The sequence below is a fragment of the Heptranchias perlo genome, chromosome 5 (genome assembly GCF_035084215.1).
Source record: "Heptranchias perlo isolate sHepPer1 chromosome 5, sHepPer1.hap1, whole genome shotgun sequence".
In the NCBI taxonomy this organism is placed as follows: domain Eukaryota; kingdom Metazoa; phylum Chordata; class Chondrichthyes; order Hexanchiformes; family Hexanchidae; genus Heptranchias; species Heptranchias perlo.
In genome coordinates this window covers 54,204,897-54,230,443 of record NC_090329.1, presented here as the reverse complement: position 1 = coordinate 54,230,443, position 25,547 = coordinate 54,204,897, and the positions used below count along the sequence as shown (strand labels likewise).

The following is a 25,547-nucleotide window of genomic DNA, read 5'->3' as shown; positions in this document are numbered from 1 at the left end:
CTTCATTAAGATGGAAAGTGAAGTAGTCCAATCCAAAACTAGGGTCCTAAATGTAAACAAAGGAAAATACAAAGGTATGAGGAGTGAGTAGGCTCTGATAGATTGGGAAGCTTCATTAAAAGGCATGACGGTGGATAGGCAATGGCTAACATTTAAGGAACGAATGCATGAATTTCTGGCGCAAAAACACAAAAGGAAATGTGGCCTAATCATGGCTAACAAAAGAAATTAAGGATAGTATTAGATCCAAAGAGGAGTCATATAAAGTTACCAGAAAAAGTAGCAAGCCTGAGGATTGGGAGCAGTTTAGAATTCAGCAAAAAAGAAGCAAGAGATTGATTAAGAGGGGAAAAATAGAGCATGAGAGTAAACTTGCAAGAAACATAAAAGTGGACTGTAAAAGCTTCTACAAGTAAGTAAAAAGAAAAAGATTAGTGAAGTCAAATGTAGGTCCCTTACTGTCAGAAACGGGAGAATTTATAATGGGGAACAGGGAAATGGCCGAGCAATTAAACAAATACTTTGGTTCTGTCTTCAAGGAAGAGGACACAAATAACTTCCCAGAAATGCTAGGGAACCAAGGGACTAGTGAGAAGGAGGAATTAAAAGAAATTAGTATTAGTAAAAAAAAGTGCTGGAGAAATTAATGGGACTGAAAGCAGATAAATCCCCAGAACCTGATAATCTGTATCCTAGAGTACTAAAAGAGGTAGCCATGGAAATAGTGGATGCATTAGTTGTCATCTTCCAAACTTCTATAGATTATGGAACAGTTCCTGCAGATTGGAGAGTGGCAAATGTAACCGCACTAGTTTAAAAAAGGAGGGAGAGAGAAAACAGGGAACTAGGAAGCATTTTCTCCTCACCTCAGTCCTAAATGTCCTACCCCGTATCCTGAGACTGTGACCCCTCTCTCTGGACCTCCCAGCCAGGGGAAACGTCCTCCCTGCATCCAGTCTGTCTAGCCCTGTCAGAATTTTATATGTTTCAATGAGATCCCCTCTCATTCTTCTAAACTCGAGTGAATACAGGCTGAGTCGACCCAATCTCTCCTCATACGACAGTCCTGCCATCCTAGGGATCAGTCTGGTGAACCTTCGCTGCACTCCCTCTATGGCAAGTATATCCTTTCTTAGGTAAGGAGACCAAGAGGGTGGTGAACCTGTGGAATTCTCTACCACAGAAGGCTGTGGAGGCCAAGTCACTGAATATATTTAAGAAGGAGCTAGATAGATTTCTAGACACAAAAAGCATCAAGGGATATGGGGAGAGAACGGCATTATGGTATTGAGATAGAGGATCAGCCATGATCATACTGAATGGCGGAGCAGGCTCAAAGGGCCGAATGGCCTACTCCTGCTCCTATTTTCTATGTTTCCGTGTTTCTATGTTTCTCCTAGCCCCTGGATGCTAAGACAAACCTGTAACTACTGCCCTGGCCGTTTGAGATTGATTAACACGACAGATTAGCGGTTGAATCTGTTATTCCTGGTCTGCGATACACAATGCGATGCATTGAGCCATTGGCTGTCATTGAATTTTCTGGCAGTAACAACAAGAGCTGAACTTTCTTGAAGGCTCCTACTCCTCTCGCAGTTTTTACAGTTCTATTGGCTACTTGCTTTGTATTGTAAATTAGATGTGATTGCCAAGTCAAAGAACTGAATGCTTTTTAACAGAAGAGGGTATTTAGTCCTCATGGAGTTGGGTTTGATTGGCAAATCACAATCTTTTTTTCAACAGAATTAGTTACTTGGTTTTCTTAATGCTGAAGATAAGAGACTATTTGTCAACCCATGATCCAGTTCACTCTGTATATGGCTGTTGTGATTCTGTTGCTGCTCATCTTTTAGATGAGATGATTACTCTATAGATGCTTCAGGCTTCATATCAAAGACAACAGCATCACTTTTACTGCCATCATTGATGAAGATAAGAAACTGACTTGAACCAAATGCACTTCTCTGGGAATCCTGATCAGTTGTTAGGATAAGAAGACAAATGCCCATTTATCATACTTGATGACTGTCCTCTGAATAAAGCATGTTCTGGTGCAGCAGCTCAACTAGATATGCCGCAAGAGACAAACTTGTCAATGAGACTGGCCTGCTATATTTGTTGAATGTTCTAAAAATGTTAAGGGCTTTTGCTCCAACTTCAAGCTGAACATTGAGGTTTGCAATAAGTACGGAATTTAAAAAAGCTTCAGAAGATTAGAAACTACTAATTTTAATTTCTATCTCCCCCCCCGCCCCCCCCCCCACACCACTTCCACCCTTCACAGTGTAGTATGTGGAATTGATGCCCAGCAAAACCAGTTAAAGCTAAATTGATTCTTTCCTTTGAGAAAAGAAAAAAACCTATTTTTTCTCCTATTCTTTCTAACTATTCTTAGGTATTTGAAATCTTTACTTGGTCTGGGTTCATAGCCCAGTTCAATGAGGGCTCACGTTAAAAATATTGCAGCCTATCACCTGACCTTAGCAGCAAATTCATGAATGGTAATGATCCACATTCTTTGAAGACACTTCGAAAATTTATCTCTGTAACAAGTAACATCTACCTGGGATTTGAAATTTTTTTTGTACTTCTCCGAACTATCTGAAACTTTCTCATTATGTTGTTCTTTAGCCATGACCACACAGGAAAAGTTGACGCTGATTCCACTTATTCTGGTGACATCATGGACCAATATGTTCATGATTTCTGCTGACAGCAGCTGCAAGGTAACGACTTGTGGGCATCTGCGCAGCTTTACTATCCTGCAATATTTTTGAAAAGGCAATGCAAAATATCTGTAATGTGAAAATACACAGAAACATACTTCTGTAACAAACTGTGGTCTGGTAGTGGTTTCAGTGTCAGATTGCTCTCCAGAAATTCATGAATTCACTTGCCAAGATTGCTTGTACTCAAATGTAATTGTCTTAGATATGTATGAAAAAAAATCACATATTATACCAGAGAAAACAATAAGGAAACCTCCAAAATTTTTGTTGATATTGCCTTAATAGTGGGGTGAAAAAAGCTTTATATTTACGTATTCCCAGATTACAAAATGCTGGATTTTTTTCTGTTTTGGTGTTTGAAGGACCGCGAGGCTGGAGAATGAAGCAACAATGAGTGAGGAAAACTTTGAGGGCATCACAAAGAAATGGTTGTCAGCAAAGGCCCGTAAGATTCCACAGGATCTGCGTGACATTCTAATAAAACAGCAACAGCTTTGTGCTGAGTTAATTGAAGGGAAAAACAAACTGATTAATGATCTGCAGAAGGTAAATTGTTACTGCATTAGGATGTTGGGTGAAAATATGATGTTAAATAGTTTAACTTTAAAATATGCATTGTTTTGAGGTTTTTTTGCAATTTAGGAGCCCAGTAGTTATAATGCTGCTTCAAGCCAGATTATACTTTGTGGCTACTGTTCCTTAATCCTGAACTCTGTTGGGTGACACAGTGGGTTAGAACATTCTTGTTTTGCCTCTGGGAAATGGGTCTTGAACCTAATCCAGACTGATGCAATGAAAGTGTATCTGCCAACTGTAAGGGTCCACAGTGAAAAGAGTTTGGACTGTGATGGATGCAGAACTCACTCTTGTTTCAAACTATAAAATCTTTATATTCTATATGAAGTTTTGAATAGGTCAATATAGTGTGAATTTAAAATGGATTTTCATTAGCTGTATTCTAAAGTGTTTCTTTGCCTTTGTGAGGGAAGTAATGCAATACCCACATCTTTCTAGAGATAGTTATTAGTTTCAATGGAACTGGCCAGTCAAAGTTCTGTACTCCATTACATGTGCTCACAAAATAATTGTACCAGAAATTCTCTTCTATCTTTTGAAATATTAAATGAATGCTAAACTTACTGGCACTTATTGAACACACTAAGGTTGCTCTTGATAAGCAAATCAGGTAACAAAGCAATCAACTCAGCAAGAATGACCAGAAGTCTGAGATCTACTTGTATTGTAAAGTTGATCAATAACATGATGATTTACCTAATCAAGAACACCTAGTTTGATCTAAGGTATCTCAGCCTGTTTAGAATAATACACCTGCTGGTTTGCTCGATTCACTAGTTCCCTGTTTTCGCTGCGAATATCAATCACAGGGTGGTGGAGTGGCTCCATGGACTAGAACTGTCCACGTTTTATTCAGCAAAGACTCAAAGTTTCTGAAAAGGACAGTAAAATTTGGGGTGTTTATTGTTTTTGGGGCAGTTTAAAGTGTTGTGTGTGATTATTTGCTGAATTCTTTTGTTTCTGCTTAATTATAATTCTTGTAAATAAATTTGTCTATTTAGTTTTAGCCTGAATATTACTGTGTACATTTGTGGTGTTTTCTACTTTTGGACTAGACAAGAGCACATGGTGGACAACTCAAGTGGGTTCCAGTGCTTATCATGGTAGAAAAGCTGCCATTGCTATTTCTACAGCCTGCTGTCCTGTACACATGTGTAAAGTTTAAAATTTCAGATCATAGGAGATGTGGATCTGTTTATGGAAATTATCTTTTTGCTGCAAGTAAAGAGTGATAGGAGAAAGCTTAAATTTTATTACAAACTCAATCCATCTCCTGGTGTGCATAATTCCACAGCAAGAAATTGTACATAATTTGACTCTCAATTTGCTGTCTAAAATGAGAGACTACAAAGAAGCCTGGTATGGAAAATAAAAACACCACACTGGTGTAACAGGGGATGCTGTTCTGAGGTTGATGTGAAGATCAATGTTGCGACAGAGTAGAGAGAACTTTACTCAGCATGTGACTCATGCTATACCCGTCCTGCGATTGGTTGATGCTGACATTTCATGCCAAAGAGGAAAAGTGTTCCATTTCCCAACAACACTCAACTTAATGAACCAAAAATTACTTGGAAAAAATTATTTTCCAAGTGTTAGCATTGCATTATCATTTTAAAAAAACTGATACTGTTCAGAATCTCTGGTTTGCAAACCCAATATGCAGTAAACCCCTTCCATTCACTAGTTATAGTTATATTAGGAAAAAGAGGGTGGTCAGGAGCAGTGTTGGCCCCTTAAAAACTGAAAGTGGAGATATTGTCATTGACAATGGGGAAATGGCGGACATGTTGAACAATTACTTTGCGTCAGTATTTACAGTCGAAAAAGAGGATAGCATGCCGGAAATCCCAAGAAAACTAATATTGAATTGGGGACAGGGACTCGATAAAATTAACAGAAGTAAAGCAACAGTAATGAAAAAAATAATAGCACTAAAGAGTGACAGATCCCCAGGACCAGATGGTTTCCATCCCAGGGTTTTAAAGGAAGTAGGTGAGCACATTGCGGATGCCCGAACTATAATCTTTCAAAGTTCTCTAGATTAAGGAACTGTCCCTCTAGATTGGAAAATTGCACATATCATTCCGCTTTTTAAGAAAGGAGAGAGAGGGAAACCAGGGAATTATAGACCAGTTAGTCTAACATCTGTTGTGGGGAAAATGCTGGAGTCTATAATTAAGGATAGGGTGACTGAACACCTCGAGAATTTTCAGTTAATCAGAGAGAGCCAGCATGGATTTGTGAAAGGTAGGTCGTGCCTGACAAACCTGATTGAATTTTTTGAAGAGGTGACTAAAGTAGTGGACAGGGGAATGTCAATGGATGTTATTTATATGGACTTCCAGAAGGCATTTGATAAGGTCCCACGTAAGAGACTATTAGCTAAGGTAGAAGCCTATGGAATCGAGGGAAAAGTACGGACTTGGTTAGGAAGTTGGCTGAGCGAAAGGCGACAGAGAGTAGGGATAATGGGAAGGTACTCACATTGGCAGGATGTGACTAGTGGAGTCCTGCAGGGATCTGTCTTGGGGCCTCAATTATTCACAATATTTATTAACGACTTAGATGAAGGCATAGAAAGTCTCATATCTAAGTTTGCGGATGACACAAAGATTGGTGGCATTGTAAGCAGTGTAGATGAAAACATAAAATTACAAAGGGATATTGATAGATTAGGTGAATGGGCAAAACTGTGGCAAATGGAATTCAATGCAGACAAATGTGAGGTCATCCACTTTGGATCAAAAAAGGATAGAACAGGGTACTTTCTAAATGGTAAAAAGTTAAAAACAGTGGATGTCCAAAGGGACTTAGGGGTTCAGGTACATCGATCATTGAAGTGTCATGAACAGGTGCAGAAAATAATCAATAAGGCAAATGGAATGTTGGCCTTTATATCTAGAGGTCTAGAGTACAAAGGGGCAGAAGTTATGCTGCAGCTATTCAAAACCCTGGTTAGACCGCACCTGGAGTACTGTGAGCAGTTCTGGGCACCGCACCTTCGGAAGGACATATTGGCCTTGGAGGAAGTGCAGCCTAGGTTTACTAGAATGATACCCGGACTTCAAGGGTTAAGTTACGAGGAGAGGTTACACAAATTGGGGTTGTATTCTCTGGAGTTTCGAAGGTTAAGGGGTGATCTGATCGAAGTTTATAAGATATTAAAGGGAACAGATAGGGTGGATAGAGAGAAACTATTTCCGCTGGTTGGGGATTTTAGGAGTAGGGGGCACAGTCTAAAAATTAGAGCCAGACCTTTCAGGAGCAAGATTAGAAAGCATTTCGACACACAAAGGGTGGTAGAAGTTTGGAACTCTCTTCCGCAAACGGCAATTGATTCTAGCTCAATTGCTAAATTTAAATCTGAGATAGATAGCTTTTTGGCAACCAAAGGTATTAAGGGATATGGGCCAAAGGCAGGTATATGGAGTTAGATCACAGATCAGCCATGATCTTATCAAATGGCGGAGCAGGCACGAGGGGCTGAATGGCCTACTCATGTTCCTATGTTCCTATGTTCACTTGACATTCCTGACGTTCAAGTAACGAGCTCATCATTGCAAAGGGTATAGTATGTGAGAGCGCCCATGTGGGAGCTGTCTGTTTCAAAACCACATGTTATTAAGCTTATACCATCAACCTATCAACTGCACATTTTTGCTTTGTGAGATCTTTATCATTCACCAATATCCCAGTGGGATAATGCTTCATCTGATAGATGCTACTGCTGACAATGCTGTGATCCCTAACTTTTCTCTGAGATCTCTGTATTAGTGATATGACACTGTGTTGCCACAGACCCTGGTACCTTTGACTCATCATTACCAAACCCAGTACAGCCAAAGCTCACTTCCTACTTCCCAACCCCCAATACTGCAAAAGGCCAGATTGCTCTTCTGCAGAGCTACCAAACTGCTGGATTACCATGAGTCATTATAAACCCCAGGAGCCCCTACCCATTGTTACTTAACTGGATTCCCACGATAGAACAGTGAAACCTGTACATATAGACACTCCCAAAAAACAGACACTTATTGACAGTCCCAATTAACTTACATTGTAACAGATACAAGCTGCACCTTGAAACCATGGGCACTCGCAAATTACAAAGGAAGATGGTAGTGATTGTTGGAGGTCAATCATCTCAGCCCCAGGACATTGCTGCAGGAGTTCCTCAAGGCAGTGTCCTAGGCCCAACCATCTTCAGCTGCTTCATCAATGGCCTTCCCTCCATCATAAGGTCAGAAATGAGGATGCTCGCTGATGATTGCACAGTGTTCAGTTCCATTCGCAACCCCTCAGATAATGAAGCAGTCCGCGCCCGCATGCAGCAAGACGTGGACAACATCCAGGCTTGGGCTGATAAGTGGCAAGTAACATTCATGCCAGACAAGTGCCAGGCAATGACCATCTCCAACAAGAGAGAGTCTAACCACCTCCCCTTGACATTCAACGGCATTACCATCACCGAATCCCCCACCATCAACATCCTGGGGGTCACCATTGACCAGAAACTTAACTGGACCAGCCATATAAATACTGTGGCTACAAGAGCAGGTCAGAGGCTGGGTATTCTGCAGCGCGTGACTCACCTCCTGACTCCCCAAAGCCTTTCAACCATCTATAAGGCACAAGTCAAGAGTGTGATGGAATACTTGCCTGGATGAGTGCAGCTCCAACAACACTCAAGAAGCTCGACACTATCCAGGACAAAGCAGCCCGCTTGATTGGCACCCTATCCACTACCCTAAACATTCACTCCCTTCACCACCGGCGCACCGTGGCTGCAGTGTGTACCATCCACAGGATGCACTGCAGCAACTCGCCATGGCTTCTTCGACAGCACCTCCCAAAGCAGCGACCTTTACCACCTAGAAGGACAAGGGCAGCAGGTACATGGGAACCACACCACCTGCACGTTCCCCTCTAAGTCACACACCATCCCGACTTGGAAATATATCGCCGTTCCTTCATTGTCGCTGGGTCAAAATCCTGGAACTCCCTTCCTAACAGCACTGTGGAAGAACCTTCACCACACGGACTGATAGGTTCAAGAAGGCGGCTCACCACCTTCTGAAGGGCAATTACGGATGGGCAATAAATGCTGGCCTCGCCAGCGACGCCCACATCCCATGAACAAATAAAAAAAACTGCAGACAGCCTTCAATGCACCAAGTCCGTTTACAACTTAAAACACGAGGCACACAGGTCAGCGCGAGGTGGCGGCAGGTGAAAAAAACGTCTTTTTTGGAATGGAGAGCTCCTTACCCAGCATCCATAGTGGCAGAGAGACTGCTCTATTTCTGGGATTGAATGCTTGCATGGCTCTATCCTGGGGAGAGAGTGGAGTCTCTGCTGCTATGGATGCCGGGTAAAGAACTCCCCGTTCGACTAAAGCCGGGAACTGCACCGGGCAACATGACATCTCACTCCACCAGTACATCAGGTACTGATGAGCTGCTAACAACCCCTACCCACCCCCCAGCACTTCAAACATTCGCAGCTGCAGCACATGGAGAGAGGGGATACCAGACAGGGGTCTGCAGGATATTAATTCCCCTAATTTGGCTGGGATCTCCCGGGCACTCTACAGCAGCCACCTCGCTCTGTGCAGGTTGCCAAGGCAACACGTCCCAGGATCACGACATCCGTCCCTCAGTGGAAAAGAATCCCGGTATGGCAATGAACTGGGAATCCCAATGAACTGAAATCACATCCCGCTGGCAGGGCTCCAGAATTGGGTACGATCCCACGTGAGAGTGAAAAAAAGGAACGCTGCAGGAGATGCAGCCAATCCCGGGATATTTGGCTCATCTGGTTTACTGTACATACAATGACCAATTTGAATATAAGGACACCTGCAAAAAAAAACAATTAATCAAGTCCCTTAGGTCTCCCTAATTTACAGGTTTTACTGTACTGTGCAATGAAACTCCAGGGCCACTCCTTCAATTTTCCAAACTCCATGACTCTTTTCCTTTGCTGCTAAACCCAGGCTCTTTTTCAATGCTGCAAAACCACAAAACTCACACCACACTACTAGTAAACTTCGGGACCATCTCTCCTCCAGCCCCCCACCCCCAACCCTTTGTGCAGCCAAATTTCAAAATTGTACCTAATATTCCAAAATTACAGCACCTCCACCCAGTTCTGCCATCTCTCAGATCCCCACTCTAGCTCTGCCAAACTTGGAGATCACATTCCCAAGGTCCCAGCTGCTAGGAACCTCCTCACTGCTTCTCGACCTTGGGACCCTTCCATCCAGTGCTGTCCGATCCCAGGACCATCGCCCAGTGATCCAAAAACTGTATTCCAACTCTCAGCTCTGATAAAGGTAAGATTCCACACCCACAATCCTGCCAAACCCCATTCCAGAGCTGCAAAACTCCAGGAGCATTCCGTCAATGCCACCGAACCCTCCTCAGTGTTGCAAAACTTCCACAAGCACACACTTCATGGCGTACTTCAGGACCAACCTCCTTAGTCTTACTAAACCTAGCACCCCCATTTCCCTGTTGCTAATCTCTAGAAATGTCCTTATATATTGCAAAAACGCAGCATCAGAGTACTGCCAAACCCAAGATGCCCGCCGAAAGCTACCAAAATCCAGGCTGTTCTAGTGCTGCTAAACCCATGACTTGCTGTGCTCCTAAATGTCATGTACTTACTTCCAACCTGGTACTTCTTGACCACCATCTTGCTGTGTATCCTGCACTTTAAATAAAATAAGCGACTTCATAGGTAAAGGAATGTGTATCCAACTTACTGTGAGAAATGCTACTGGAAATCCATGAGTAACTACAAATAAGTTTAAAGGAGGTGTAGAGTTTTTTTGTAATTATGTTATATATGTGTGTTTTAAAATCACTTCTTCAGGCACCCCAATTTCTCTGAATGATACAAGGGTAAAACTCCTGCCCACCGTTTTGTCTCCACTTTGTCCCCATCCCAAATCCTGAGGACAGGACCCTGCTGCTGCAAAGGGGAAGGCCACAAGTTAGTCTGGCCAAAAATTCTAAGCCTGCCAAATTTGTTTCTTGATGAATCCAGATTCAAAAGGTAATCAACATCCCTGGTTTGATTTCTTCTTAATGGGGTCCACATGTGGCCCTCTGTGACTTTCTGAAGGTTTACATACTGCTGCTGCATTGCTGGGGGAATTTCCGGGGGTGCTTGGGAATTTCCCCCCCCCCCCCCCCCCCCACCAGATATTGCTTCAAAGTGATTTGGGATAGAGGAGTGGGCAGATGGTGACATCTTTCAAGGTGCAGTGACTTGGGAGTAAATTTTAACGGGCAGACGGGAAGAGGGAGGACGGTGGGGGGTGGGGAGGGGTGGGGAGGGGTGGGCCGAATTCCTGGCGGGAAACCCAGAAGTATGGGTATCCTGGACGTCCATAAGGACGTCTTTCAATTTTTTGTCTGTAGGTTTCCCGCCCGACAGGCCAGTCAGATTGACAGTCTGGCTGTCAGTCGGATGGGAGAGCAGCCAGGGAGCGGATGCCAGCAGGTAACTTTTTGAGTGGGGGTTGGGGGGGGGGCGTCGGTCGGGAACCATCGGGGGGAGTGGGGTCGGTCGCCAGGGGCTGTCATGGGGCGGTCGGAGATCGTGTCGGGGGCGGTCGGAGATCGTGTCGGGGGCGGTCGGAGATCGTGTCGGGGGCGGTCGGAGATCGTGTCGGGGGCGGTCGGAGATCGTGTCGGGGGCGGTCGGAGATCGTGTCGGGGGCGGTCGGAGATCGTGTCGGGGGCGGTCGGAGATCGTGTCGGGGGCGGTCGGAGATCGTGTCGGGAGGGTGTTGGAGATCGTCGGGTGGGGGAGATCAGCTGATTGTGTGTGTGGGATTGTGGCACGTAGGCTGTTGGGCCTGGAGGAAGCACTCCTGCTCCTCCTGGCCCACAAGCAGTGCAATAAAGCCACTTATCTGCTGAGCTCGGCCTTCTCGTCTCCTCTTACATGGCATGAAGCAGAAGACCTGGGAATCCTGGCCCCCAAGAGTTAAAAATAATAAAACCTATTTAAATGGAGGCCGCAGCCTCCTTAAAAGATTTCACTGACCGTCCTGCCTCCTGAGAGCGGGTTGGTCACCTGCCCCTCTACCCACCTCCTTTAAAACTGTAAGTAGGTAGGTTGGGGTCGGGTTTTACATTTTTATGATTTTTACCTTCCTACGAAACCCCCAACCCAGCCGTTCGTGGGGTTAAAATTTATCCCTTGGTGTCCATTATCCAGCAGAAGTGGGACTCACTTCGGGATCTAGGCCTGGCTGGTGGGTTGGACCCTTAAAAATTTCAAGGATTGTGTGATTACATTTCATCCACCATTTAAAGGTGGCCACTGGGCACACTTCCACCATCTTTCTTTTGGTGGGGGTGGGGGGGAGGTTCCGATGTGGGCTCTTTGCTGCATTTTGAAACCTTCTCCCTCTGGCAGGCAGTAGACATTTACCCCAGCCACGGGCGCCTACCCAGAGTTTTTAAATGATCTCCCTATCACCATGCGCACTTTCAGGATTATCACCAGAGGCAACCAGCGGATGGACCGGCACTTGCAATGAGATTTTCAGAACCTTTATGTTTTACATTTATTACGTGGAAAACTGGAGGGGAATTTTCAGCTGCTGTATGCTTAACTGACTCATTCAGAATAGCATCCTTGGAAGAATCGCAGTCGTGTACTGTTTTGCTTAATGATTAGTTTTTTTTTCATTTCTGCAGTATTATATAGTTTTTACTCTATCAATACTTATTTTAAAAGTGCTACAGTAGTTTAAAATGAGTCAATCTTCAAATCCAGTTAATTTTGGTGAGGTTACTTGAGTATTCTTAATAATTTGAATGGAGTAAAGGTTTTTATAGGTATTCCACAATGGCACCCCTGTCAAATTGATCATACAACATTACTTTATTTTTCTTTGGGTAGTGTACCTTAAAAGCAAGGTACAATTATACAGCAGTTAACATGCAATTTTTTTTGTCAGATTTGCAGGCAAGTAAAAGAAAATGGCAAGCTTAGTTAAAGAACACACAAATTCTATATATTTTGCCCATTGTATTTGAATCTTTGGAATTCTCTAACCCAGAGGGCTGTGGATGCTCAGTCGTTAAGTATATTGAAGACTGAGATCGACAGATTTTTGGACACTACGGGATATGGGGATAGGGTGGGAAAGTGGAGTTGAGGTCGAAGATCAGCCATGATCTGATTCAATGGCGGAGCAGGCTCGAGGGGCAGTATGGCCTACTCCTGCTCCTATTTCTTATTTACTTATGAATTGCATTTGCAGGAACTAAAGTTGAAAGATGACCAGTATGTGAAAGACCTGAAGAAATCAGCTGAAGACATTGACCTGTTGTTGGAACGGATGGAAGAACAAATAAAAAACTTAATCAAATCCTACAGAGTGGAAATCATACAAATAGAGGTGAGAATTTTAGCCAGTTTTTATTCTCTTCCGTATGACCTGGTTCAGCTGGGAGAACAGGATGATCTGAGCTGCACTCTATGATTGCTGCCAAAGCCATTTCATTCCAACTGTCAAGGTGAATTTACTCCCTCATCCCAAGCAGTATAATATAATGATGTGTTCCATCAAGTGATAGATCATTGACTCAAGACAGATAAAGTTGAGTGACAATAATTGAATCTGTAACCATATGTAAACTGTGGAGAATGTCTTTTTCAGTTAGCTGATCTCAAATGGGATAGGAGTGGAAACACCATAGATTGCCTCAGCATCATTGGGTAGAGAATGGAAAAAATGCATCGGGATTCCCACTCCAAATCATACCCAGTGATCCCCTAGTGAAAAAGTGTAGATTTGGACATTGGACGAGCATAGCACTCTGCTTGGTTATGATGGCTTCCACATTCAAATAACTCACCAAAACTCACTCAATGAAGAACGGGCACTTGGGCGAGATTCTGGAGGGATGCCAATATCCTTGAAACCACACTCCAACTTATATTCCACCTTTCGTATTTTGGATCCACGCATGATTACAGATATTTCCATGATATTCAGTTTTACTCGAACCACTGCTCTCGCTGCTTCCTGAGATCCACACTCGATGCCATGCACCGCCACATGAATGCTCCCGACCTCTCTCTTCAGAAGCACCAACTCATTCTACTTCAGAGTTGTCCTGGTCAGCAGTTCCGTTTCATTCTTCGCCTCATCCAGCACTTTAACAAAAAACTTCTTTCTTCCTTTCAGGTGTCAAGGACCGCAAGCTTTAACAACTCTTAGATACCAACGCGCCTCCTGATACTTCTTTCCATTCACTTTCCTCTGACCCCATCCCTCCCTCCAATCTCACCCTTTGTCGTGTTTTCACGATCCCTTCTGACCTTCCCCTCTCTGACCTTGAACGATCGGTCCTCAGCAAAGGCCTTGGTTTCATCCCCTTACTCAATGAATTTCGAGCTTGACACGATGCTGAGCTCTTCTTCCATTGCCTTTGCCTCCACACCCACATCTTTGGCCAGGAGTCCTCCCCCCACACAGCGGACCCTTTCTCCTGCCTTCAGAATTCTCCTGGACCCCTCTGGCCTCTTACCCTCTCGATCTTTTCATTGGGAACTGCTGGCGTCTCATTGGCTGTCTCAATTTCTCTACTCCCCTCACTCACTCTAACCTAACTCCCTCTGAACTTGCAGCACTCTGTTCTCTCAGGTCCAACCCTGACATTATCATTAAACCTGCTGACAAGGGCTGCGCTGTTGTTGTTTGGTGAACAGACCTCTACTTTGTGGAGGCTGAACGCCAACTCTCTGATGCCTCCTCCTACCTCCCCCTGGACCATGACCCCACTGCCGAACATCAAGCCATAGTTTCCCAGACCATCACCGACCTCATCTCCTCTGGAGATCTTCTCCCTGCAGCCTCTGACTTCACATTCCCCCGACCCCACACAGCCCGCTTCTATCTCCTTCCCAAAATCCACAAACAGGACTGCTCCGGTTATCCCTTCGTTTCAGCCCGTTCTTACCCCACGGAACTTATTTCTTCCATCTTAACTCTTTTTTCTCCCCTTGTCCAGTCTCCTCCAGCCTACATCTGCAACTCTTCTGATGCCCTCCGCCACTTTAACAGTTTCCCATTCCCCGGTCCTAACAGTCTCCTCCTTTTCAACATGGGCGTCCAGTCCCTCGACACCTCCATCCCCCACCAGGAAGGCCTGCGCTTCTTCCTTGAATGGAGGCCCAACCAGTCCTCATCCACCACCATCCTCCTCCGCCTGGCTGAACCTGTTCTTACGTTGAACAACTTCTCCTTTGATTCCACTCACTTCCTCCAAATAAAAGGTGTCGCTATGGGAACTCGTATGGGTCCTAGCTATGCCTGCCTTTTTGTGGGATACGTGGAACATTCTTTGTTCCAGTCCTACACAGGCCTCCTCCCTCACCTCTTTTTCCGGTAAATTGACGACTGTGTTGGTGCCGTTTCTTGCTCTCGCCCTGAACTGGAAAATTTTATCAACTTTGTTTTCAATTTCCACCCTTCTCTCGCCTTCATATGGTCCATCTCCAACTCTTCCCTTCCCTTCCTCGACTTCTCTATCGCCATTTCTGTGGATAGGCTGTCAACTAATATCTACTATAAGCCCACGGACTCCCACAGCTACCTTGATTACACTTCCTCACACCCCGCTTCCTGTAAGGACCCTATTCCCTTCTCCCTGTTTCTCCGTCTCCATCACATCTGTTCTGACGATGCCACCTTCCACACCAGTGTTTCCAATATGTCTTCCTTTTTCCTCAACCCAGGATTCCCCTCCACTGTAGTTGACAGAGCCCTCAACAGTGTCCGTCCCATTTCCCGCACTTCTGCCCTCACCCCCTTCCCCTCCCTTCCAGAACCAAGATAGGGTCCCCCTTGTCCTCATCTACCACCCCACCAGCCTCCACGTTCAACGTATCATCCACCGCCATTTCCGCCACCTCCAGTGCGATGTCACCACCAAACACATCTTCCCCTCCCCTTTCAGCATTCCGAAGGGACCATTCCCTCCGCGACACCCTGGTCCACTCTTCCATCACCCCCAACACCCGTTCTCCTTCCCACGGCACCTTCCTGTGCGAGCGCAGGAGATGCAACACCTGTCCATTCATCTGCTCCCTTCCCACAGTCCAGGGCCCCAAACACTCCTTCCAGGTGAAACAGTGATTTACTTGTACTCTTTCAGTTTAGTATACTGTATTCGCTGCTCACAATGCGGTCTCCTCTACATTGGGGAGACCAAACGCAGATCGGGTGATCGCTTTGCTGGACACCTCCGCTCAATCTGCAAGTGTGACCCCAACTTTGCCATTTTAATTCCCCATCCCACTCCCACTCTGACCTCTGCCTTCGGCTTCTTACACTGATCCAATGAAGCTCAACGTCAGCTCGAGGAACAGCACCTCATCTTTTGAACTTAACAACATTCTGGACTTAACACTGTTTTCAATAACATCAGATCATAACCACTGCTCTCATTTTTTCGGACAGAATGTGCCGGTAATGGTTCTGCTGTTGTCATTTATAGCTCCTCTAGACCCATTTTTTGTTTCTTTATTTGTCCCATTACCACCCTCCTTGCCCTGCACCATCGACCCTTTTGTCATTTAATCACTCCTGCCCTCCACCCTATCAGAAACCATCCCTTTTGTTCTTTCCTTCCCTCCCGAGGTGACTAAAGTAGTGGACAGGGGAAAGTCAATGGATGTTATTTATGTGGACTTCCAGAAGGCATTTGATAAAGTCCCACAAAAGAGACTAAGAGAGCTAAGATAAGATAGAAGCTAAGATAGAAGCCCATGAAATCGAGGGAAAAGTACGGACTTGGTTAGGAAGTTGGCTGAGCGTAAGGCGACAGAGAGTAGGGGTAATGGGTAGGTACTCACATTGGCAGGACGTGACTAGTGGAGTCCCGCAGGGATCTGTCTTGGGGCCTCAGTTATTCACAATATTTATTAACGACTTAGATGAAGGCATAGAAAGTCTCATATCTAAGTTTGTGGATGACACAAAGATTGATGGCATTGTAAGCAGTGTAGATAAAAACATAAAATTACAAAGGGATATTGATAGATTAGGTGAATGGGCAAAACTGTGGCAAATGGAATTCAATGTAGACAAATGTGAGGTCATCCACTTTGGATCAAAAAAGGATAAAACAGGGTACTTTCTAAATGGTAAAAAGTTAAAAACAGTGGATGTCCAAAGGGACTTAGGGGTTCAGGTACATAGCTCATTGAAGTGTCACGAACAGGTGCAGAAAATAATCAATAAAGCTAATGGAATGCTGGCCTTTATATCTAGAGGACTAGAGTACAAGGGGGCAGAAGTTATACTGCAGCTATACAAAACCCTGGTTAGTCCACACCTGGAGTACTGTGAGCAGTTCTGGGCACCGTACCTTCGGAAGGACATATTGGCCTTGGAGGGAGTGCAGCGTAGGTTTACTGGAATGATACCCGGACTTCAAGGGTTAAGTTACGAGGAGAGATTACACAAATTGGGGTTGTATTCTCTGGAGTTTCGAAGGTTAAGGGGTGATCTGATCGAAGTTTATAAGATATTAAGGGGAACAGATAGGGTGGATAGAGAGAAACTATTTCCGCTGGTTGGGGATTTTAGGAGTAGGGGGCACAGTCTAAAAATTAGAGCCAGACCTTTCAGGAGTGAGATTAGAAAACATTTCTACACACAAAGGGTGGTAGAAGTTTGGAACTCTCTTCCGCAAACGGCAATTGATGCTAGCTCAATTGCTAAATTTAAATCTGAGATAGATAGCTTTTTGGCAACCAAAGGTATTAAGGGATATGGGTCAAAGGCAGGTATATGGAGTTAGATCACAGATCAGCCATGATCTTATCAAATGGCGGAGCAGGCTCGAGGGGCTGAATGGCCTGCTCCTGTTCCTATATTCCTATGTTCCCCTCCCCACCCCCCTTTTCCAGGCTCTGTACTTGCTTAAAAACTGTTAAATCTTCAACTTCTTCCAGTTCTGACAAAAGGTCATCAACATGAAACGCTAACTCTTCTTTCTCCCCAGATGCTGCCTGATTTGCTGAGTATGTCAAGCATTTTCTGTTTTTATTATCTAATATAAGTCAGTTCTACTTTGGTCCCCTCTACTGCTCTCCACTCACCTTGAGTCAAGATTCTTTTTCGTTATTTTCTGAGTATTTCAAGTAACCTTTTATTTCCTATTGTAGGTAGCAATCTATTCTGTAGGCACTTTTATGTTGTGTAGATGGGTACTGGGAGAGGGATGCTCAAGCGTAGACTTGCAACCTTCATTCAAGCCCTGATGGAAGTCGGAGTCCATACTCCATACTGCCCATTCAAAAAACGAAAGGAATACAGCTTCACGGTTTTGTTTAAATATAGAGCTGATGGTAGTTGTAGAGGCTTACGAAATTGTGGGTGTCCTTTGCCACTGAGTTTCCAAAGTTTCCCCGTTTTATTTTGCAGACTGTTTTTGTCTGTGGAAGATAGCAAGCCTACAGTTAACACAATTCACCTAACATAAAAATGCCTTATGTAAAACAGTGATATTTAGTTTAAGTATCCTTTGTTTCTAATCATAGGGCATGTAATCCCTTTTTAGAAGCGAGGGTGTGATTTTCCCTTTACTATTTAAAAATGCTGCTGATGCTACTTTTCCGCTGAGTAAGTTCCTAGAGTATCATTTTTTTATTTACAGCATCAGAAACTCTGTACCTAAGAATGTTCATTTCACATATCTAAAGTAACTAGCCAGCCTGGTTAATTATGGGCCATAATTGGTCAAGTACTTCAGCTTTGGAGAGTTGAAAACTAGGAAATTGAGAGCAGTTAATTTGCAATGGCCATTTTCTTTGTTTGAACAAGTCTTGGGTGTATCTAATCTCGACATTTGACAATCAACAGCTAATTGGTAACAAACCATTCTTCTGATGTCAACATCCTCTCCATGGACTGTACCTATATTGTATATTACTCTTATCAGCACCTTAGTCTTTATATTAAGTCTAAAAGGAATCATGCCTTTGTTAGGAATGAGGAAATACTTGGATTTCTAAGTATAGTAACATCTATCAACTTTCTTAATTTGGTTAATAGATGTATCAACAGTTAGGTACTGATCTAAGTTGGGAAGGAGAGTTATATTAAAATATCTCAGCATTGGAGGAGCAGAGCATGCTCCTATCGGCAGTTGCTCTTAAAACAGTTCTATAATACCAGAACCAGAACCAGTTGTTTCTCTTGTTTGCACCCTATGATCTCCTCCCTCCCCTCTCCACCACCAACTCTTTATATGTGGCTCTGCCTCTGCTGTGGGTATTCATTCTTTGTGTTAATGCTACTTCAGCATCTTGATAGTTCATCAGAAGTAACTGACTTAACACATGAGCATATTGACCAGTGGAAAACAACATGGGCTTGATTTTTGGACGGCGGATTCGTGGCGGGGGGCTCCGAAAATCGGGGATTCCTGGGGTGGGTCCGGACCCAGCTCCAACCTGCCCACTTCCGGGTTCCCCAATGACGCACTTGGATGCGCGCGCAGCCCCAGCATGCGGGACTCTCGCCGGCAATTAAAGCCGGCGGGATCCCACTTAAGGCAATTAATTTGATAGTTCAGGTCGTTAGCAGATCTGATTTGTCGGATATTTTAGGAGGGGTGGGATTTTCATGTAAACTGAGAGTGTTTCCCTGGGGGAAACACTCCCAGTTGAAATGGACGTGTTGCAGCCACCAGCCTGTGGCAGCGGCAAAGGTCCATTTGACAGGTGTGGGGGGGAGACCCTCACTCATTGCAGGAGGCCACTCTGTCACTTTGGACAAAGTTTGGCCTCCACCACCCTCCTGCTAACAATAAAATTCACAAACTTGGAACCTCAACCCTGGTGTGCAGACACATTTACCTACCTTGCAGACCCCCTCAAACGTACATCTTCCGGATGGAGGCCGCCATAGATGCAGTCATGACCTCCTCGGAGGATGAACAGCATCACCAGCCTCGCCGGCCACGCCGTCCACCTCTGACACGTGGAGCTCCACAACTCAGTGCTGTGACACATCCACCTGCACAGCAGGAAGGAGGGCAACCGCAGAGAGAGATGCGTCTACAGACCGAGGCTCAGCTTCCTGGACCTCTCTGAGCAGCAGTGCACACGGAGACTCAGAGTCACTCGACATGTAGTCATAGACATCTGCAGCCTCCTTCCTGCCGAACTGCTCCCGGCTGGCCCGAGCACCATCTTCTTACCTGTCGCTGTCAAAGTCACCACTGCCCTCAACAACTTCTCGTCTGCATCCTTTCAGTGTGCCACTGGGGACATTGCCGGTGTCTCTCAGTCGTCTGCACAAAAGAGCCCTGCAAATACATCTACACCCACTCTGCAGTGACACAATGGGTGGCATCAGGTGTGGGTCTTCATGGTGATCCTTAGGAAAGGGCATTATTGCACAAACCAGACAAGATTTTCAAAGACATGGCAGTAGTGGTGATAACAATTTTTAATGATTTTTTGCAAAACAAAGGAAAATAAATGAAAAACATGACATTTCGTCTTGCACCCTTGTGCATCCCCTTTGTGCTCACAAATCCTTCGCCTTACGTTTATGGGAACCCCTACGTGGCTTCAGCAGAGATAGTGGCAGGTTGCTCTAGTTCATGCCCTGACCGATGAGATGCTTTGCGAGGATACCCTCTGGGTTTCGGTGCCCGTGAGGGCCCCTCCAAAGACTGCTCCACCTGCACCTGTGCAGGGGCAGACTCGGCCACCTGGAGAGCGGGCAGCATTGCGGGTACTGGTTGAGAAGGGGGCAACGGGTGAGACGTGGGAGCGCTTTGAGTGGCGTCCCCACTTCCATGTCCCCTTTCACCATCATCCCTCTCATGGCCCAGGCCCACATCACTCCTTCCACCCTGCTGGGCGACAATTTGGAGGACTTGTGTGAAGCCTTGGAAGGCCAGTTGTAAGGTATCTGTCAGCCTTTTTAAGGCGGCAGAATGTTGCTCACCCTGAATCCGAATGGCTGTTGTCAGGCCTGAAGCCGTGCTTGACGCTCGATGGAGGCTAGCCTTTCCTCCATCGCAGACATTCCCACACCTACACTATCTCAGAGATGCCTTCACGTTCCTGTGACAGTATTCCACTCATGCAGGAGTTGGACTCCTCCATCCTCTGCGCGATTGTGGAGAGTGCGCATGGCAACTGTTCCAGTACCTCGGCAATGTGCTGCTGGCCCTCGATGACTCTCCTTTTCATGGCTGGTCCCCAGGGTTCAGCATCTGGGTCCAGCTGAACAGAGCCTGGAGAAGATTGCTCCCACCGACGCAGACTCTCCATGGCTGCCTCTGCCACCAGGGTCTGCTCATGCTCACGTGTGCGTGGTGACTCACCACGTGCAAGCTCAACTAAGTGAGGACGGGGACCGTGTGTGTATCTGCGCTGGTGGATGGCTGGCTCAGATGTGACGATGGACCCTCAGAGGCCGGCAGGTCCTCTGAGGAATCGCCCTCCGCAGTTACGGCGGTCGCAGATGGCCCTTCAAGAGAACAGAAGGCAATATTAAGCATGTGGACAGATGTTGAGGTGCTGCAGATGCCAAGTGATGCTAAGATCATTCGTTATCACGAGTGCTGAGTGTTAGATTTCTGTCATCAGCCACTGTGCACTTTCAGTCTTGGCGTCTGCCACGGACAGGCACTCCAGCGTCCGGCTTATTTCGAGTGCCTGATTTTCCTGGGCACCTTCTGCTTGGATGCTAAACAGGAGCAGCACACCTGAAATGCATGGCACCTTTCCAGCCCAGGCTTGCCCCTATTTCCTGTCCTGGGCCATTTAATAAATGGCTACGGCAACCCAGCACAGGGTCCCCCCCCTTCTGGCAGAGCTTGGCGCTGGCAGTATGGGCAAGTGACTCACCTCCTGACTCCACAAAGCCTTTCCACCATCTACAAGGCACAAGTCAGGAGTGTGATGGAATACCTTCCACTTGCCTGGATGAGTGCAGCTCCAACAACACTCAAGAAGCTCGACACCATCCAGGTCAAAGCAGCCCGCTTGATTGGCACCCCATCCACCACCCTAAACATTCACTCCCTTCACCACCGGCGCACCGTGGCTGCAGTGTGTACCATCCACAGGATGCACTGCAGCAACTCGCCAAGGCTTCTTCGACAGCACCTCCCAAACCCGCGACCTCTGCCACCTAGAAGGACAAGAGCAGCAGGCACATGGGAACAACACCACCTGCACGTTCCCCTCCAAGTCACACACCATCCCGACTTGGAAATATATCGCCGTTCCTTCATCGTCGCTGGGTCAAAATCCTGGAACTCCCTACGTAACAGCACTGTGGGAGAACCTTCACCACACGGACTGCAGCAGTTCAAGAAGGCAGCTCACCACCACCTTTTCAAGGGCAATTAGGGATGGGCAATAAATGCTGGCTTTGCCAGTGACGCCCACATCCCATGAACGCATAATAAAAAAAATCATGCTTCTTGGTATGCAGCTACCTCTCTGACTTAGGTGATTGGGACTTTCTAGCTGCCAATGAAAATCGTCTGGTCCTGATTGTATTTTAAACCCCTTGGGAGCGGGGTGGGGGGAAGGCATGGGTTAGAGGAATAATTACTGAGACCTTCTGGTTTTCATCCTGCTCCCAGTACCTCCGTCGATCCTCTGGTTGGCGGGGATTCTGGGGCAGGCGCAGCATTAACTTTTTTTGGTTGCCCCTATGCTTGGACACCAGCAAGCATGACCACTAGGTGATGAAGCAGGCGGGCAGGAATACCCACACCCACCTCTATTAAATGGTATTGTCTGGCCTGTGCCTTCTGCAGATGCAGGTCTGGATTGGCCCCTACAGGAAAGCCTGGAAAATTTCAGGGCAGTATTAAAGGGGCGCATGCTTGGCTATTCGGGTCTCTGCCCTTTTCTCCTGACCCTTGTACGCTTAGTTCCCAGGTGCAAGGGCCAGGCAAATCAGCCCTCTTGTCTCCCAGTTTTGATGTCTGACTCTGCCGTTGTTGTGCCATATCTTTGAGTTGTCTTCCTCTTCATTCAGCGCTAACAGGTTTTCCTCTCCATTTTTTTTCTGTTCATGATTGTTTTTTTAAAAAAACTTCCATCATGTTCCTTCTGCAACCTTTTGTTGTCCCCATGAGAACAAATTTTGTTTCTTTTGCCACTCTTGATAATTCATTGAATTAAAATTCCATTGTCCACTGAATGGTTTAATGTACCGTGGTAACGGATCATACAAATTTAAGTTCACATTTAAAACCAATTTGACATTGTTGGTAACTTATCCATTTTTATTTTTTCTGTGTTTAACAGAAAGCCTTTCAGCTGGAGCGTCATGAGCTACTGAATAAGCACCATTTGGTGTGGGAAAAGAAAATGCAGACACGAAGAGACAAAGAGGTAAATAAATAAATATCACTTGCAGAAGAGTTGCATGTCTTACAGAGTGTTCGAGAAAGCAAGTTATCAAGAATATCTTAACTTCTTTAGAAAAGTATACTTAAACAATGCTCTGCATTCAAACATAATGGGCCGGCAATTGTTCCAAGCGGCGAACCAGCAGTGCTCACCGCTCATTAGATTTAAAGTCCCCACTAAGTTAACGCTTTCTTTTTGGCGGCAACTTCCTTGAATTGCGAGTTCAAAAAACATCAGCGTTCTTTCCCGGGCTGTGTGAGTGGTGAAAGGATCGCTAAGGCCCCTTAGCCAATCGGCTTGAAGCAAGCCATGCTGAGAAGCAGGAAGTACAGTTCACTGACAAACGGCCCAAAGTAAAAACCAGGAAGTGCTCGATAAGGCTAGTAAATGTATTATTAAATGACGTAGTGAAAGCAAAATAAAGAGAGGATAAGCTTAAAAGACTGAGATAAAAGAGACAGAAGGAAAAAGTAAAAAAAAAATGTACATTTTTTAAATTAAAACTTTTTTTTTTAAATGTCCAAAAACTATTAAAATCAGGAGTAAAGAGATTCCATATTTTTAAAAGTTAATTGTTAGTTGTTTGGCAATGATTAAGACTTACCACGCCGTTAAAAGTTAGTTTAGACCTGACATAATTGAGCGTACCTGTTTTGTGGTGAGATTAGTTAGTTTCCAGATGGGCAGGAGAGCAGGTTGGCACTGGTCCATTGATTGCAGCCGGCAAAGTCCCTTTAACGCAAAACTGTCAGATCACTGGAGAACCAGGAAGAGCAAGTTCCAGATTTCCATGTTTGACTGCGCGCCTGCGGTCGTTGGAACTTGATCTTCGATTTCGCCATTAATAACGGTGAGCGCTGTTAGGCTCACTGTTATTTTAAAAGCAATTTCTGGCCCAATATAGACATAGGAACATAGAAACAGGAGTAGGCCATTCAGCCCCTCATGCCTGCTCTGCCATTTGATAAGGTCATGGCTGATCTGTGATCTAACTCCATATACCTGCCTTTGGCCCATATCCCTTAATACCTTTGGTTGCCAAAAAGCTATCTATCTCAGATTTAAATTTAGCAATTGAGCTAGTATCAATTGCCGTTTGCGGAAGAGAGTTCCAAACTTCTACCACCCTTTGTGTGTAGAAATGTTTTCTAATCTCACTCCTGAAAGGTCTGGCTCTAATTTTTAGACTGTGCCCCCTACTCCTAGAATCCCCAACCAGCGGAAATAGTTTCTCTCTATCCACCCTATCCGTTCCCCTTAATATCTTATAAACTTCGATCAGATCATCCCTTAACCTTCGAAACTCCAGAGAATACAACCTCAATTTGTGTAATCTCTCTTCGTAACTTAACCCTTGAAGTCCGGGTATCATTCTAGTAAACCTACGCTGCACTCCCTCCAAGGCCAATATGTCCTTCCGAAGGTGCGGTGCCCAGAACTGCTCACAGTACTCCAGGTGCGGTCTAACCAGGGTTTTGTATAGCTGCAGCATAACTTCTGCCCCCTTGTACTCTAGTCCTCTAGATATAAAGGCCAGCATTCCATTCGCCTTCTTGAGACTCTTAGTTTAACCTGGTTAAGCTCTACCCATTAAGCTAAATACTCAATGGATGTTTCATTTGTAATTTTCTTTCTTCATCTGATGTGGGTTTGAAAGCTCATGTGTGCACCTTGTTTCCTGTGTGACAGTTTGTTATGACACTTCCAGCTCAAATTACAATCTTGACTCTCCTAATTGGATTTTAACTAATCAGGGATTGATTTTAGGTTACTAGATCAAAGCCAGACCAAAAATAAAAGGATTGATGGGGGATCGGGAAAACCAATAGGAGACTTGTTTAAACTTAAACAATTGCCTGAATGGATGACAAAATGGCTCACTGATGGTGGAGTCAACTAAGTGTCATTGTGGAGTTGTCTGGTTGGTGGCAATTCTTGAAAGGTTAATGGTGACTACGTTTGCACATTTTCGCCATATGTACGAAGCTTTAAACATCTGATTTATGTTTCAATGTGCACATCAATTTTGTTTTTTGTACACCATAAACAAAAGAACATAGAAACTTTCATTTATATACTATTCCTTCACATCTCCAAGACATCCCAAAGAACTTCATAACCAATTAATTACTTTTGAAGTGCAGTTACTGTTATGTAGGCATATATGGCAGCCACTTTGCACAAAGCAAGGTCCCTCATATTAGATGAATGGCCAGTTGGTCTATTTTCAGTGTTGTTGGCTGCAGGAGGAATGCTGTTGGGACACTGGGAAAACTCTGCTCTTTTATTTTTACATCCACCTAAACAGGCAGACAGGGCTTTGGTTTACTGGCCTAGAATTTGCTGGAGTGAGGCATCTCACGGCATGCCCTATTATTAAACTTGTTCGTGCCCGTTTAGGTTTTAAAATTTTTTGCCCACAAAGTTGCTGGAATTGCGAGTTGATAACTTTATAGCGAGGGCAACAAGGCATCTTGGACCTTGGTGAACAATGGGATGTCGTTGAGTATATCAGTGTAAACAGTGTATCTCCTTAACCAATGAGATTAAAGGATTGAGAAATAAAATAAAAGGTGGACTGAGAAGGTGTGTAAATTAGAGTGGGTGAATTCAATGTCAAATCAGGTACAGAAAGAGAAATAAAGAGGAGGAAAGAAAGATTGAATTAAGAGAAAGAGAAAAAATAGATAAAAAGGAAAAGTAAGAAAGAAAATGTAAAAATTTAAAGTTTGACATTTTTAAAATCTCCTAAAACAATTCACAACTTGAAGGAATGAGACTCTACACTTATAATTGTTCTCTTTC

General features: G+C 44.8%; 1 protein-coding gene across 1 annotated transcript in view; it reads left to right on the top strand.

Moving 5' to 3' along the window:
- The window catches only part of drc1 (dynein regulatory complex subunit 1 homolog (Chlamydomonas)), an 88,340-nt gene that overhangs the window by 19,746 nt on the left and 43,047 nt on the right, over window positions 1–25,547 (top strand). Inside the window, exons 4-6 of the mRNA XM_067984369.1 lie at window positions 3,092–3,275; window positions 12,595–12,732; window positions 22,638–22,724. Of these exons, the coding sequence (XP_067840470.1) occupies window positions 3,092–3,275; window positions 12,595–12,732; window positions 22,638–22,724 (409 nt within the window). The remainder of the gene's footprint in view (window positions 1–3,091; window positions 3,276–12,594; window positions 12,733–22,637; window positions 22,725–25,547) is intronic.